The 15,766-nt window shown below is 36.3% G+C and overlaps 1 protein-coding gene across 1 annotated transcript in view; it reads right to left on the reverse strand.

Annotated features, from left to right (window-relative positions):
• Positions 1-351: 351 nt before the first annotated feature.
• Positions 352-15,766, reverse strand: part of LOC578029 (protein yippee-like 2) — a 32,877-nt gene continuing 17,462 nt past the window's right edge. Inside the window, exons 3-5 of the mRNA XM_778219.5 lie at positions 11,903-11,946; positions 3,796-3,904; positions 352-980 (exon numbers count right to left, since the gene is read on the reverse strand). Coding sequence (XP_783312.3) covers positions 885-980; positions 3,796-3,904; positions 11,903-11,946 — 249 coding nt within the window. The 3' untranslated portion in view covers positions 352-884. The remainder of the gene's footprint in view (positions 981-3,795; positions 3,905-11,902; positions 11,947-15,766) is intronic.

Genomic DNA, 15,766 nt, shown 5'->3' on the forward strand with positions numbered 1-15,766 from the left:
CCGCTGATTAGCTTTAACCAATCGAGTCTTCCTATAAGTCCTTCTGCCTTTCATGTCGCCCTGTGTCGATCATGGACGAAGAATAATTGCGACCGCTTCTTCTTCTACCGTAGCACGCTCCCTCTGCTCATTGCACCAATTCCGGCTCATCACACCTCACCATCGCCCTGCTCCTTTCAATTGTTCTTTCTACCTAGATAGTACCATCCATTTGCTTTCTATTTCCATCTCTACCATCAATATTACGCCGCATCTCCACACCATTTATGCTTCTCAAAAAATAATCATTACAAATTAGAACTTACAATGACATATTTGAATGCGTGCCAAATATATAATTCAATTTTTCCCTCACACACAATAAGCTAATATGACCATGTTGTTAATCTGATATTCATTTACAAAATGATTCTTGCGAACTTGGTCCAAATGAAGCTGAAGCGATGATGTCATTGATGATGTCATCAGCTGAGCTTTTCTGCATATTGCAGATGGTTGAGAGTGATATATGGTAAATGCAGATATGTTGCAAGCATTTGCTTTTGTTGGTTCCTTCCTCATCATATCACATACTTCATAAAGAATGATGTATTATAATGGAGAAAAATACATGGACATACCGAAAAAGGCCGGCGCCATCATTAGCAGTGCTTGAGGAAAAAGAATCAAGGATACACTGCCAATGTTGAAGTGTAGACAAAAGTAATTTGCAATCACCGTCATCTTGAAGATATCAATTTGTTGAAACACTGGTCAGGGTAGGGGGTGGCGGGGCTGGGTAGGCTGAGAAAGCAGATTCAAGTAGAAGTGCTGTTGACTGATAAACAACAAGGCCAGGCGGTATGATACATATCTGTGTTTGTTTGTTTGTTTGTTTGTTTATTTCAGTCGCAGTCCCATCCGTTGTCTTTTATCATGTGGGCAAGCTCAATGATATACTTCCCTTCCTTGTACTTCTGGCTGTTCTCAAATGCGTGCTCCTGAGAGAGGAAAGAAAAGGAGAGAAAAAATAGACAAGAGAAATTAATAAATAGGTCACAATGTATAACACAATAATAAGGTTAAATTCTTTGGAAATGTAGGAATATCAATGAAAGGTTAAGAATAATCATCACCATTACAAGGATTTTTAGACTTTAAAAAAAAAGTTATTTTGTATGATTGAAAGGTTATTTGTACTGGGGTTAGAAAAATAGCCCTAAAGTCAGAGATATCATCATAAATAGAGGAGTAATTTCATGATAAATTCAAATGATTGTAAGTTTGTCACCATTTACCTCATCTTACCTCCCATAGTCTTTTTGAAAGTTTTTTGATCATGTATTTCTAGTTTGAATTAGAAGAGTACCTCTAGTGATTGTGACTGTATGACCGGTGTTACTGTATATGACTGTAATACCGTGTGTTAGCTCAGTCAGTAGAGCGTCCGCCTCACAGCCAGGAGGTCGTGGGTTCAAACCCCGGTCGCGTCATACCAAATTACGTTAAAAGACAGGAGTTGCTGCTACCTTGTTTGGCGTTCAACAATAAGGGAGAGAGCAATGTCGATCTGGCGCTGCTCAGTGGCTGCCGGGCTCACGATCAATTGGGCAAAAAGAATTTCCATTTTCGGTTTTAACTGAATAAAATTTGGAGTGGACTTTAGAAGATTATTATATATGAGAATAATAAAATTTTGATTGATGGCTTTCTGGCAGAACAAGAGGAGCGCAGGAAATTAAAATTACTATAGCTCGGAGGAATATCCGTATTTCAACAACAACCAGAGACAAATTAATTTCCAATTCCACCTTCCTGCCATTATAATAATGACAAATCTTAGAGTTCTACCGAGCTAATTCAAGAGCTTTGTATTTGAAGCATTGTGCACTTAGCTTTTAGTTCTAAGTGCTCTTGTAAAGGATGCACATGAAGCCTGCACAGATTGCATTTACACTTGAAGTACCTGACCAGCTTCAAAAACAAGGTAATTGTAAATTAAAGCTCATCTTAAGCTCTGGTAATGGAACAGCTTAAGGGGACTGCAATCCGGAGGAGACCAGCTCACTGTCATTTTGAATATATCGGGAACTTGGGAAGTACATAATCAAAAGCTCTCTTAAAGCCACACAGAAATTGCCTGTGATATGCCCTATACAAGAGCAATGTGTTCTTGTTTGCAAAAACAGGATTTAATACTTGTTGAAAACTCACATTCATTATCCTATTTTGCCTGTGATATAGAGTGTTATCTGCATAAGGGTTAGGACTACTCATCTCAAGTTTCCTTTCTTTTTCATTTTTTTTTTTGGGGGGGGGGGGGGGGTCTCTCTCTTTCTTTTCTTTTTTTACAGGTTTCTCCTCAGTTGCTAAAACCTAGAAAACTTATCCCACCTCGCATAATGATGAGAAAACAACCCCTCGGTACCATAACAACCATCATCACAAGTCACGCCGCTATCTGAGAGAACATGTGCGCTAGGTGAAAAATTCACACGTTTCAAATGGGTTTCGGTGTATGGCGCAACGCAAGAACAGCTGACTACTATCAATCGTTAACTGACAGCAAAGTATCAGCTGCCTATAGAATAATTTCAACAACCAAAAACAAAAGGGATTGTGTCATCACTGAGGAGATATCCACAATTCTGTCTGCAACTCTTCTCTTTGATTGAAACATCATTTAAATGCCAGAAGGACGCTAACTCTGTGTTGAAAGCACATGAGTCAATGTCCTTCTGGCTCTCAGCCAATCACATTATCTTCTGCTTCCTATCACTCCCTCTACAATCACCTGCGCAGAATCTCACAATGTTTTTCTGTGACGGTAATAGTGATGCCAGCCAGTCTGTACTTTGGGCCAATATGAACTCAAATGGTGAAGCACAATGATAAATTGCTCATTTTAGTTATGTTCCTCATAATCTTGAATACAAACACAGAGCAAGGACAAACAGAACCCCATTTCTCAAAGGTTCTTATTCATGGACTAGTTTCCTCTAGTCAATAATCATTAAGTTTCTTTGCTTAATAAATGGAGATGTAAATATGAACTGGGGGCATTTATGGAATGGACCATGCTCTGGTAAACAATACTTTGTCCCTAACTAGAAAGCTATGAGGTGACTAACTGCGGATGTTGTTATCTACAATGAATAATGATCATTGTAGAAGCACTTATACTGGAGGAACAAAGATGACCCAGTGACGTCTGTGCAAATATTATGGACACCAGACCAGGCTGAAGGGGGTGATATAAGGTTTACGGTTTGTTTGGGTTTTCACGTTTTAACCAATAATCAGCAAAACAAAGAGTACCTTTACAGGCCAATGGCACAGGAAGTTCATATTTGGTAATGCATCATAGTTTTATATTGAAACAAGCTTTTTCTGCCAATCCCTTTATTTGTTTCTTCTATTTACTGGATGATTGCCAATTCAATTACAAAAGCTTGTTGATTTAGAAGATGTTCCCTCAATACCTAGATTACAAAAGACATGCCAATCACACATTGGAATATTTTTAAATGGATAAATGCCAACAAATAATGAAGATTCAAGGTAAAATGTTAGTTTTGTATTTTAATAATATTATTATTCCAAGGATATGGAATAAGTTTTTCTGAATTGTTGTTAATCAGTTTACTTTTTGCTGGTCCTCACACCTAACTGCACAATTAACCATTAAAATGACTTTAAGCCAATCCAGCCTTGAAGTATACCAGACTAACATGTACAGTTCTATTGATATGCAATTCCATTACCAAACTCATGATCAGCTTTGGAATCACCTTTAAAACTGTGTACAATACTTACATATTTCCATCCTAGAGTGGTTTTGCAGCACTCACAGTAGATATCTGAGACGGCATGGAGACCAGTGAGAAGGACCCTCTCTTCTGCAGGTCCGCAACCAACGTTCACCCTGCAATGACACAACATCAAACAATAATTGACAGGATGAAACAACAAGACATTCTTCTAGAAAAAAAATTGATGGATGTCAAAAACAAATTCCAGACAAAATTATACATATATGGGACCAGGGATTACTAACTATGAAATCAAATCAATCAATTTTAAAAGAATTCTTGCAATTACCAGATTAATCAATGTAACTGTGTTAGTTGCAAGAGAAACATCGTTCCAAATGGAAGTTCATTTGAGTACACTGCTTGCCTTCCCATTTCTTTTACCATTCATCAATCAATTCTTTGATGCGAACCTCTCCTATAAATCACCTGGATTTCAATTACATCAGATAATCACAATAAACACAACACTAGTCCCATTTCAGCTCTGAATGACTCCCTAGCACCAAAGGTGCATAAATCACCCAGGATGTGGCTAAAAACTGTGTCAGAGTCAAAGAGATCAAGTTTCCTCTTGTATTCCAAGTATAACAACTCCACATCATATGAAGATATCATCTGTCCAGAGGAAGAAGGGTGTTAACTCTGTGTTAGAGGAGGTGATCAATGACCTTCTGGCTCTCATGTCAGAGCACTTGATCTAGCGATAACCAATGTAACCAAAGCTCATTTACATGGACGTTGTGCTGAAGTGCTTTTTATGGTTTGATGACACGAGAGGGAAAGAGAGAGGGAGAGAGATATAGTAAGGGAGAGAGAGGGAAAGAGAGATGGAAAGAGAGAGAGAGGGGGGGAGAGAGAGAGGGAAAGAGAGAGAGAGGGTAAGAGAGAGAGAGAGAGGGAAAGAGAGAGAGAGGGAAAGAGAGAGAGAGGGAAAGAGAGAGAGAGGGTAAGAGAGAGAGGGAAAGAGAGATAGAGAGATAAAGAGAGAGAGAGAGAAAGAGAAGGAGAGAGAAAGAGGAGGAAAGAGAAGGAAAGAGAGAGAGAGAGAGAGGCAAAGAGAGAGAGAGGGTAAGAGAGAAAGGGAAAGAGAGAGAGAGAGGGAAAGAGAGATAAAGAGAGAGAGAGAGAGAGAGCGAGAGCGAGAAACTCTTTGTTCATGGTTGGAAAGGAAGTAACCTTGTTTCATAAAAAACAACCTTCTTCAGCCTTCACAGAGTAAAAACATATGACCTGGTTTTCATTGAACTTCCTTGTATCTTGTATCAGTATACTGGTACGCTTTATAGATATATTTTTCAGAATATGCAAAGTGTGGAGATGTTGGAATTGTGAACCATAAAACTTATTATCCATCTAAAGCTAGAAGGGCTTAACTGTGTGTTGCAGGAAAGTGTGTGATTTAATGCCTTTTTGGCTCTTACCATACAAAATTATGAGTTTGCAGACTTTACATTGGAAGATATATCATCTTAGTATACACATCCCTCATTCTACAACCCTCTGACCTTTACTGATATGCCATAACAAAGGTGATGTGACTGCAAACATAAGACAAGTTCCTCTTGCAACAATCTTAATAACAACTTCCTCATACACGTCCAAAATGTTTGAGTATAACAACGGTAAACGAGGGCCATCATTACACAAGCAGAATCAGCTCTGTTGCCCGTGCAATGTATACATCGTAACAATGTGTCCTAAAAGTTTGTTAATTCTTCCTCCTTCCCTCTTCTTTTACACAGAGCAATTCCTCATGCAATTCTGACTATAGACTTTACATAAACAATAACAAAAACAATCTCCATGAGCGAATTTTCCTTGAGTTCAGTTTGATTTCCATTATCTCTACCGTTCTTCCTTATGAAGGTGTTGTTGACAAACAATAGCCTGCACTTCCTTATGGCATACAAGGGCACACAGTCTCTTTTCACGCAAATGATATCATGTCTTATTTTTCAAACTAAGTTGCATACCGGAAGATACATTCTCCTGCAGAAAGGTAAGACATAAAAAAGGGCTAAGAAATAATATGCCCAGGATATGAAAAAGAACCTCCCCCCCCCCCCCCCCATATTATAAAAGAAAAAAAAAAAGAAAGAAATTGCACTAAACTGCCAAAGTGTTTTGTTTACATGACAATATCAGCCAAAATATCAAACAAAATAGCACAGTACCTTTTTGTTTAAATTAAATGTACATTTAAACCCTTTACAGTCAAATTTAATCCAACTCCACCCCAATACCTAAGTACATGATCACAAATCACTTTTGAACGTTTGCTTTAGATTGTCTTGAGGATGTAGAGTGTGAACACAAGCTTGGAGTGTAATGGTATCTGGGTTTCCTTGTATCACTTTCTAGAGGAAGAGATACCATCATATTATCTTGCATCTCTACCAGCTTCATCCTCACGTTTCAAGATCACAAAGACGGTTTAGATATCAAATATTTCCTGTCTCTGATCGATCACATCTAAAATTTCTCCTTGCAGTATTCATTTGGTTAGGTGAGAAAAGCTGGTAGTTGCCAAATAAAGAGATATATGTAAACAAATTTTACTATCATGACATTTAAGCTGGGTCTGGACTGTATGAACTCAACAATCTCTCCATTTCAAAATCCTTGAGGAAATTGCTGGATTTTAATACAGACTCGGTAGAACACACTCCATCAGAAAGTCTGATAAATAATAAATTGGACTTGTATAGATATTGCCAACATATATATGATAAGTGATATTTCTATTTTTTATTCATTGTGGATTTTTCAGAGGGTTTTGGGGAATATTGCCTTTCAGAGGCTCTCATTATCTTTTCCATCGAAGGAAGATAAACCCTATGATTTTATATTTCTAGCTGTATCACAACCATACATGTCAAGTTTTTTTTAAATCTAACCATCAACAGAGTTGTATGGGAAGTGATCAACATTGTAACATAAGCCTGTGTTTTATTAATGTATTTTTAATGTGATAAAATCAATGTGATATATGTCATCAGAAAAGTTCTGCATCCTGAAATGTGCCGCAAAGTGAACTCTTTGTGTCAAAAGAATATGTACTAATGGAAAGGCTGATTAAATGTGCAGTATTTGAGAAGGAAAGGGATTTGGTGATTAGTCTAATGGTATGGAAATAATTAACCATTTGACCACAGCATTTGATAGTCTTTATCAAGGGATTTATTCAAAGCCACTGAAAATTACATTACGGCTAAATCTTATTATAAGTTAGAACAGGATCGACTAAATATACATCTCGGTCTTATGTGCATTGCAAACATATGGAGTTGACAAAATAATATTTCCCCTTTTTTTGCCATTTGTTGCCGAAATAGTTCAATGTTAATGCTAAAATTATGCTAACATGATTTAAGAAGGCATGTGATTCAATTTTTCTCTTAAAATATCATTCCTTATCACTTCTAATAATTCTACAAACTGTATGGATATTTAAAGGAGTCCAACCTTTCATGGGGTTATTGTTATTTTTGTAACCTTCATTCATCAGGTATACAGAACATTCCCATGATATATTTCTAAGCAATTCATGAACAATACATAAAAATACAATCAGAATAACTGCTTTACATGTTAATTACTTGCAACGATAAACCAAGCATCTACATTCTACAACTATGTAGTTAATCTATTTGACTTGAAGGTCCATGGTATTACCACTGAGTAGTGAAGGATGATTTTTTTCTATGAAATGGAACAAAAAACTTAGGTATACTGATCAATAGAAGGAGTAAAAATCAATGGATCCTTGCTTGTTCACAGAACAAGACCTACATGTACTTGTAGATGTAAGCTACATGCAGCCTTTACACACTGTACATGTATGTGCTAAGCATGTTTATCAATCATACCAGTATATATATATATATATAATGGGAGTGGGGGGGGGGGGACAAAATAAAAATAAAGAAATAAACACTCCAAAATATTGCACAGCATGGCAATCTTAAATCCAGGAAGTTATAGAATATCAAATAACACATGCTGATAGCCTTCATGGAGAGGGGACTACTGAAGAGGGCATGTTGTTGAATCTACAAATAAGCCCTTTATTTTCCTATTTTGAAATCCTTACTGTGACAATGCTTATACTTAAAGCTATTCTTATTCTGGCATATCCTTGTTTCTGAGAGTTCTCATTGTACCAGAATAATAGAAACCTGTCAACATACAATCATTTAACCTCACCCTAGTTATTGGGGTCATTTGTTTAATCTCAAATGTTGACCATGTTTCCTCATGTGTTACAGTTCCTTTTCTTCCATGTTTCCCTGAATCCACAGCACAACAAGGACGATGTGATGTTGTCTGCTGGTCACTAGACCCTATTTTTGTACAAGATTTAAGGATTTCATTAGCTCAGAAGACATCTACAAATCTACACCCCCCCCCCCCCACCTACATAAATTTTCACAATCTACTTTAAATGATTTCAGGAGGCATCCAGGCAAACATAGCTGATGCGCTGATGCCCTGCTGGCAAGCTAAATAAAATATTCGCAGGACCTTTCATTTTATTTTTCATGTCCGTTCTTATCAGAACCAAACAATCGGTCTTATTTTCCAAACAGCCTTTTTTCCTTGATAAACACTTACAAAGCTTTGAAAAACAAAAGGTTTCCCATACATTGTCTTTCACCTCATGCCAGCATTATTAATCCAATATTTCCATAAATAGGTTGCAAGCTTTATTATTTTTACCTCACAGCTAAATCCAGCAAAGTGAGTATATATTTTGAGGTACATGTTCTTTCTTTTTTCTTCTTCAGCCAAGTTTTTCTTGCCATACCATGCTAGAACTAGACCATGAAAATGCAACACAATAGGAACAATTCTTTCTTTTCTTCGAACTTTATTACTTTTTATCTCTGATTAGTTCTTCTCAGTGATAAGATCTTTTGATCACTTCTGTATTTCAATTACTTCTATTTGTGGGTTTCTTTTATTATTATGATTATCTCTCTATCCATTCTTCTTTTTCCTGGGATAGAAATGTTTTCACCCAACCCAACCAAGACTTTCCTTTCTACTTACTTCCCATAACAAACGTAGAATCCATACTATTGTATTGTTATTAGGGTAGGCCATGGAAGAGGGTTCTGAACTTTCACTGGTTACCTTCACACTAGTTTACACAAACAGACCCCCTTTTTATACTTATAGTTTGTTATGGGTTGACCCTTTACCACAAACAGATCATTTCAAGGAATGGTTTTGTGCTCGTTTTTCTTCTCATCTTTCTGTAAAGAGCCTACAGGCTACATAGGACCTGGATTGTACAGCGCTTTTTGACCCAGGCAGAAAAATTTATGAAAATGTGCATATGTCACAGTACTTTCTAGTTTTATGCAAAGTACAGTCATGCATCATTATAAAGCTTTTATTACAAGTACCAGTCATTTTAAAAATACCATATCATAGTACCTGAATGCAAGTATTAGAAGCGCTGTATAAAAATTAAATATTATTATTTTTATTTATTACATGGTAATAAACTGAAATTAGAAACTTGTACTACATGAAAGTTTTTCCCCTAATATTATAAATGAAAGCCACTGTACTTTTACGAAAAGTGGATTGCAAAATTCATTGTTTATTTATTTTTGATTTGTCTGAACCCCTCACAAAATATGTGAGGTTTTTGGTTCCATACCACAGTAAACATAGTAAATATCTGTCCATATTTAATCCTAGAGAGTTTGAAAGAAGGTACAGGTGAAAGACTACTACAGGTACCCAGGGATCAATTTGGTGGACAATGATTGCGCAACAATAGCAAGAAAAATCTATACCATAACAAACGGACTGCGAAGGGAAAAGACCCCATACAATTACACTGCCAGCTCTACAGAACCTACCTACAGACTTATCTGGTTTATTGAACCAGCTTGCATGCGACACAAACATGCACTTCATACAAAATGTAAACATGGCACTGTAAAGCTACATGTAGCGTAGGACACTGTGAGGGTTGGACTGTAGCAGTCATACATGTAGGTTTACATTTCCTATGCACTTCCTCCTACATCAGAAAGCCAGCATCACTCCTGCTCATGTTTGAGGTCCCTAGGGATACTGCTATAATGTAAGAAACTCTATCAATATAAAGGAAAAGCCTAAACAGGTAACCTAGATTTTGAAGATCCAAGAGGAGTAGAAGGGACTATAAAATGTGGATATTTGTAAAGCCGGTAGAAAGGGATTGTAAAATATATCTATATTATAAACCCACAAAATATGACATCCTGTTCATTATACCACGTAGGCATACACTTTTAAAGGTTGCATATCAGGTCAAGAAACTGGCAACTGATATATCCATCATTTCAAAGATCATATTATGGAAGGTTTCCTACAACTTAAGTGTACATTACATTGCTCCTCTTTCAAGTTTCAAATCAATTTCTTTTATGTGTAGTAAAGGCACCAGCATCTTGGAATTCTTTGTCTCAAAGACCTTGTAAACTTGTCATCATAACAACTTTTTTATGAGCAATCTACATACATATATCAATATGATCTGTACTCTATGAGGTTATACTAGGAATTTGCTACTGCACCCCACTCCATTTTTTATCATGCCTTTCCTCAGAATCATGTCTTAAAAAATTATTGAACAACCCTAGATACCAGGCTGCAGTGACCTTTACAGGGTTCTTTGATCTTTTATTTTTAAAATGATGTCCTATTAAACTGCACATCATCATGGCATACTGTTCTATACAATTCAAATTATCAAGTGCCCCACACATAACTTTGATATGTCCCTACTCATTGGCAATGATACCCCTCTAAAATGACTAAGCTAAGCCCTTTAATTACAATAATTATTTTGTGCCCCCATTTAATTAAAATTAAATCAAATTAGAGTCTGTGCTGGCAGACTATTATCCTACCAAGCTTATGTGCTCAATACACATTGATGACACATGCCAGAATAATCCAGCCACCCTCCCCCTCCCCACCCCCACCCCCACACACACCTATCATGCTGTATCAAGGTCCAACTGTTATGAATTCATTGGATAGTCTGACACTGCAGTCTTAATCATCTTATTACCCTTACAGTCATAACATCAATCCCCTGCAGACGTCATTAGGAGAAATGTTTGATAAAAATTATCAAGCAGAACATAATTTTATTGTACATGCTGATGGTGTTACATGCCCATTCTAACTTTTTTCCCATTTGAAACGACTAAAATAACACTCTTGATCATAATATACCAGTACCTGACAGCTTTAGACAAATAAAGGGTCTGCATGTAGACTAGCTATGATTAATCTATGGGACTACCCTGGGTATCTTCCCCACATATCATGCAGGTCATCATAATAACACACAGGTCATAATATCACACATGGTAAGATAACAACAATGGAGGACTGACTGATACAGACTGCCTCCATGTTTACTAAACATTGAGACCCTATATGTTCTATGGACTTCAAATCATTGTTTACAATAAATCAAATTGGATTCTGAATTTAATTTTAAAACGTGTCTTATCAACTTTATTGAGAAGGAGAGGGAGAGGGAGGGAGAGAGAGGGAGAGAGAGAGAGAGAGAGAGAGAGAGAGAGAGAGAGAGAGAGAGAGAGAGAGAAATGTACCTATTAATGTACTAATTAATTCATGTAATCATTATTCTTTAAAAATGGTATTTCCTTCTGTATTTACATATTGTTGTAATGGAGGGGGTGGATGTAAAGCAGACAATATTACACACACAGGCTATCATAGAAACGTATAGTCATACTGTACATTTATAAGCACTCAATAGACCTACATGTGTGCCTCACAATTGTACAAAAACCCACTTTCACATGAGCTGCAGACAAAATAAACACTTACAAACTGTTTAAGTAGGTCAAGAATACAAACACATTCACAAACAATCATGTTGTTATCTTGAGGGTTGAAAGATATCAAAGAAAGAGATAAACAAGTAAAAGAAAGAGATAAACAAGTAAAAGAAAGTTAGAAATAAACAAGTCAAAGTACAATATACATAATAAAACAAAGGAGATTTAAAAAATAAATAAAAAGAGTTAAACAAGGAAGTTGTTGAATGGTTTTATTATACTTACACAGAATTGAAGAGATATGCCCTGCCTTGGCTACCCTGAAATGACTGTAAAGAAAAAAAAGAGGGAGGAAAAAAAGAGAATGAATAAGAAAGAAATGACAGGAATAAATATACTGCGGCAAGACCTACATGTAATACATGTTACTTTGAATGCAGTCATTTTTTTTACACTCAAAATATAATAACAATAAAACAATAATAAAAAAAAAGTGGAAATTGTACAAAAACTCAGATGAGAACTTTGATGATGATGTACATGTATGCTGCCTACTTTTGTTACTTTGATCATCACACTATGAATATGATAATATTTCTCATATATTCATGGCACAAGTTTATAATTACATAATACAGTGTAGCAAAAAAAAAAAAAAAAAAGAAGAAGAATATGATTCAATCAATCTAAATGACAGAGGACTTTTTTTTAGAAAGAGTGGAAAACTGGGATAGGTCACCATCTAACATTTAGCAGCAATCAACGGTGAACGAATTATGACCTCAGAATGCTACTTCAGAAGAAAAAAATTGCAACCTTATATAAAACCAAATGACCATTGACCTCAAGTTTGGTTTCAGACTTCAGAATACTTTTAAATCATAACAAACAACTTTTGAAGCAATTAAAGCTTAGCATGAGGTCAAACTCAGTCTTCCAGGCAGTTCAGGTGTTTATGTTACTGTGAAATATATGAAACATGATAATAGTCTGCATAATTATACCCTAGGGTGAGGGTATTCAAGTATATAACGATACATAATTTGTATATGTCTTATGTAAAGAGTATAAACAATAGAGCCTTCCTATATATATTATCAATCATTGGATGGGATAGGGACAGACAATTACTTAACGCCCTTTTATTCCAAAATCCACTATAAAACTGATGCATACGTCATAGCTTTTTTTGCAAAGTCAGCACAAGTGATACATAAAATGAATAACAAGTGAAAAGTAAATGTAAATACTGAGCTACACATGTATGGTCATAATACAGTTAAGCATTAGGGCAAAGTCACCAAAGCATAGAGGCCTGTATACTTTGAACATGATACAATGCAATATCCTAGTCTTCAGGTTCAGACTCAAATTGTACACCACAATACCTACAGCCTTGAGCAGAGCCTATGCAGTATGCTGTCAGCTTAGTCTCACAGTGCAGACACTGTTACGCAATACAACTGACAAGGGCCAGTGTCCGCAATCTAGGGTTTGTTATGAACCGTAAACTAAGCCTGGTTTGTTATGACCGGAAAACAAGGGTTTGTTATGACCGGAAAATCAGCCTTTTGGCTGAGCTGTGTATTGTCTGACAGATATCAACAGCTACATCAGGAAATGGTTTGTCTCAACTAAAGATAATAGGAGCCAATTCGCTGAACCAAAACAATAATAACCAGCTTCCTCTTGCACCTTTCACTTCGATGCATTTGTTTTGGTCGTACGGATGCAAGAAAATATATGTTTATGATCTACATGTACTTTACTCCTACCAGTAGAAGTGTGAACAAGCCTGGGTTATCATCTAACAAGATACAAAATATATTTGCCATTAAATTGGAAGGGGTTGGTTTACTACAAGGTAGGAGGTTGAAACGAGATACAAAAAATGATATGTAGCCTGTAGGAATGAATTGTAGGAATAAATTGCATCATACATGTTCATAATCCAAGATTCATTCTCTATAGATTCTATCTAGAATTCAGAATAGCATGATGTACATGCACAATCCTCAAGACACCAAAACCTTGCACAATAGATCGTTCAGAAAGACAAATTCAGAAATTTAATGACCTATTCTTTTTAATTTGTATATCTTTGTTTATACAACCAAAACACGCCAAAACATCCCTGAGATTTTCAGTCGGTGATGTTACAGCAAAAGTGTAAACGGGAGCGCCAAACATCGCGATTTTTCGAAATGAGGTATTTGACAGTATAAATGCGCCTTTTGTTGATAAGTTGAGAAAGTTTGAGGACGCAGAAAGATAATGATCGCCTCTAGATATGAATGACAGAGTCATTAAATAGTAATCCCCTGGATTTCATGCTAATTCTGAGATTTTCTGAGAGAGTTTTTTTAAGGATTATATGAGGAGAAAAATCCTTGTTGGTCGACTGTAGACTAGAGTTGGGAATTCATTGCAATTAGCAAATAAAGTCTATAGTTCAAACAAGCTTCCGAAGGCAGTTACATTCAATTAAATAATAGAGCCATGTTGATTACATGATTTCCGACTACCGTCTCATCCCACCTTCGATTCAGAGTTGATCAACACTGGCTTATAATTGCAAGAGTGCTGCACATGTTAAACACTTGTTTAGTGAGCTACTGATTGACATGTAGGCCATAATTAAAATCTAATTAGTTTCTAACAGAGTAAAGGTAGCAAGCTGTTGTATGGTGTGATATTGACATGGACAAAAAGACCCCCCCCCCCCTTACATGTAGACAAAGGCCAGAAATCTCTTAGGAATACAGTCTAGAAGATATTATGCAATAATGATCTTTCTTTTGAGAATTCCTCACAAAAACGATGATCATATGTACACCTTTCTTATATTTGGTCAAAAATGGAGTGAAATTTTGATTAGATTCTCAAGTGGTATTGGGTCTATCTAAGGAGCCTTTTGACAGTGTGGCTGGGGTGTGATGGCAGGAGGAAATGTCACATCACCGATACAACACTCCAGGCATGCTATCTCTAATGGTGATTCTATTCATGAATCCACAGTCAAGAGGGAGAGAATAATCCTTTGAATGTTTCTCAACATCACTCTGTATGGATATTGGAAAGTAATTCCACCATCATACTGATTAGCACCTAACACACTGCAGGGAAGAGATGATGAGATGGTTGGAGCACGTTTCGGATATTATCAAAGCAGCCAATCTCTCATAAATAGTAGAAAGATTACCTGCCTCAGGAGTGAAAGAAAAAACAACATGGAAGAAGACGAAAGTAGCTACTTTATAGCACCACCCCCATCAAAAAGAAGAAAAGAAACAAAGTATGATTTTCATATTTGAAATAGACTTCAAAGAAATCTTAATTGCAACAAGAGACCTTTCCCAGAGTCAACAAATCTACATCAATAACAAGATTTTTTGCTTTAGAATTTGACAAAACTGTAATCTTCCTAAGGTTTGGTTTTAAGCTACTTTCTGGGATTCCCTTCCAAAATGAGGATTTATGGGCACTTTTAAGAAATTTTGCAAGAGTCAGATCAAGGACTAAATAATAAAGATTTATAAATTCTAGCGCTTAAGTGCTAATTGGATTCATGAATCTTATTGTCACCCTACATTTATAAGGGGGTTCTATAGTTTACTGCTGTCTCTGAAGTATTCATGAATACCCGCTCCCCCCCCCCCCCCCAACTAGATTGCTCACCTTGATTTGAATGGATTGGTCTACATATCCACCCTTTTTAGGCATGAGAAACTATTTCCTCATATATTTCTAGGCACCCTTTGCACAAATAGATTCAAGAAGCTTTTAAAAACTTACATCACACTCTCTACAAAGCTCATGTTTTATTCATTCATTTTGCTTCATCCATCTACATCTTACAAGTACTGTAGATGGAATTCAGCCTTTTCATGCCTCTTTCACATGGGATGCTTTTAAAAACTTTAGATTACAAACATAGCACCAAAATCAATTCTGTATCTTATACTACATAAAAAAGTGAATACACTTAACAGCCATTTTTGTAGCATTTACGTTTTATTTCACCCCACTTTTGCCAATCATATGCATGGTATCATCTTAATTTTACTCATCCCAATTTGTTAAAGCATATTCAGTATCATATGGACTAGGCCTTAAGAGTGGAAAGCGGTGGTTTTGATATGGCTATTC

Source organism: Strongylocentrotus purpuratus, unplaced genomic scaffold, assembly GCF_000002235.5.
Source record: "Strongylocentrotus purpuratus isolate Spur 01 unplaced genomic scaffold, Spur_5.0 spur5_contig_818, whole genome shotgun sequence".
In the NCBI taxonomy this organism is placed as follows: Eukaryota; Metazoa; Echinodermata; class Echinoidea; order Camarodonta; family Strongylocentrotidae; genus Strongylocentrotus; species Strongylocentrotus purpuratus.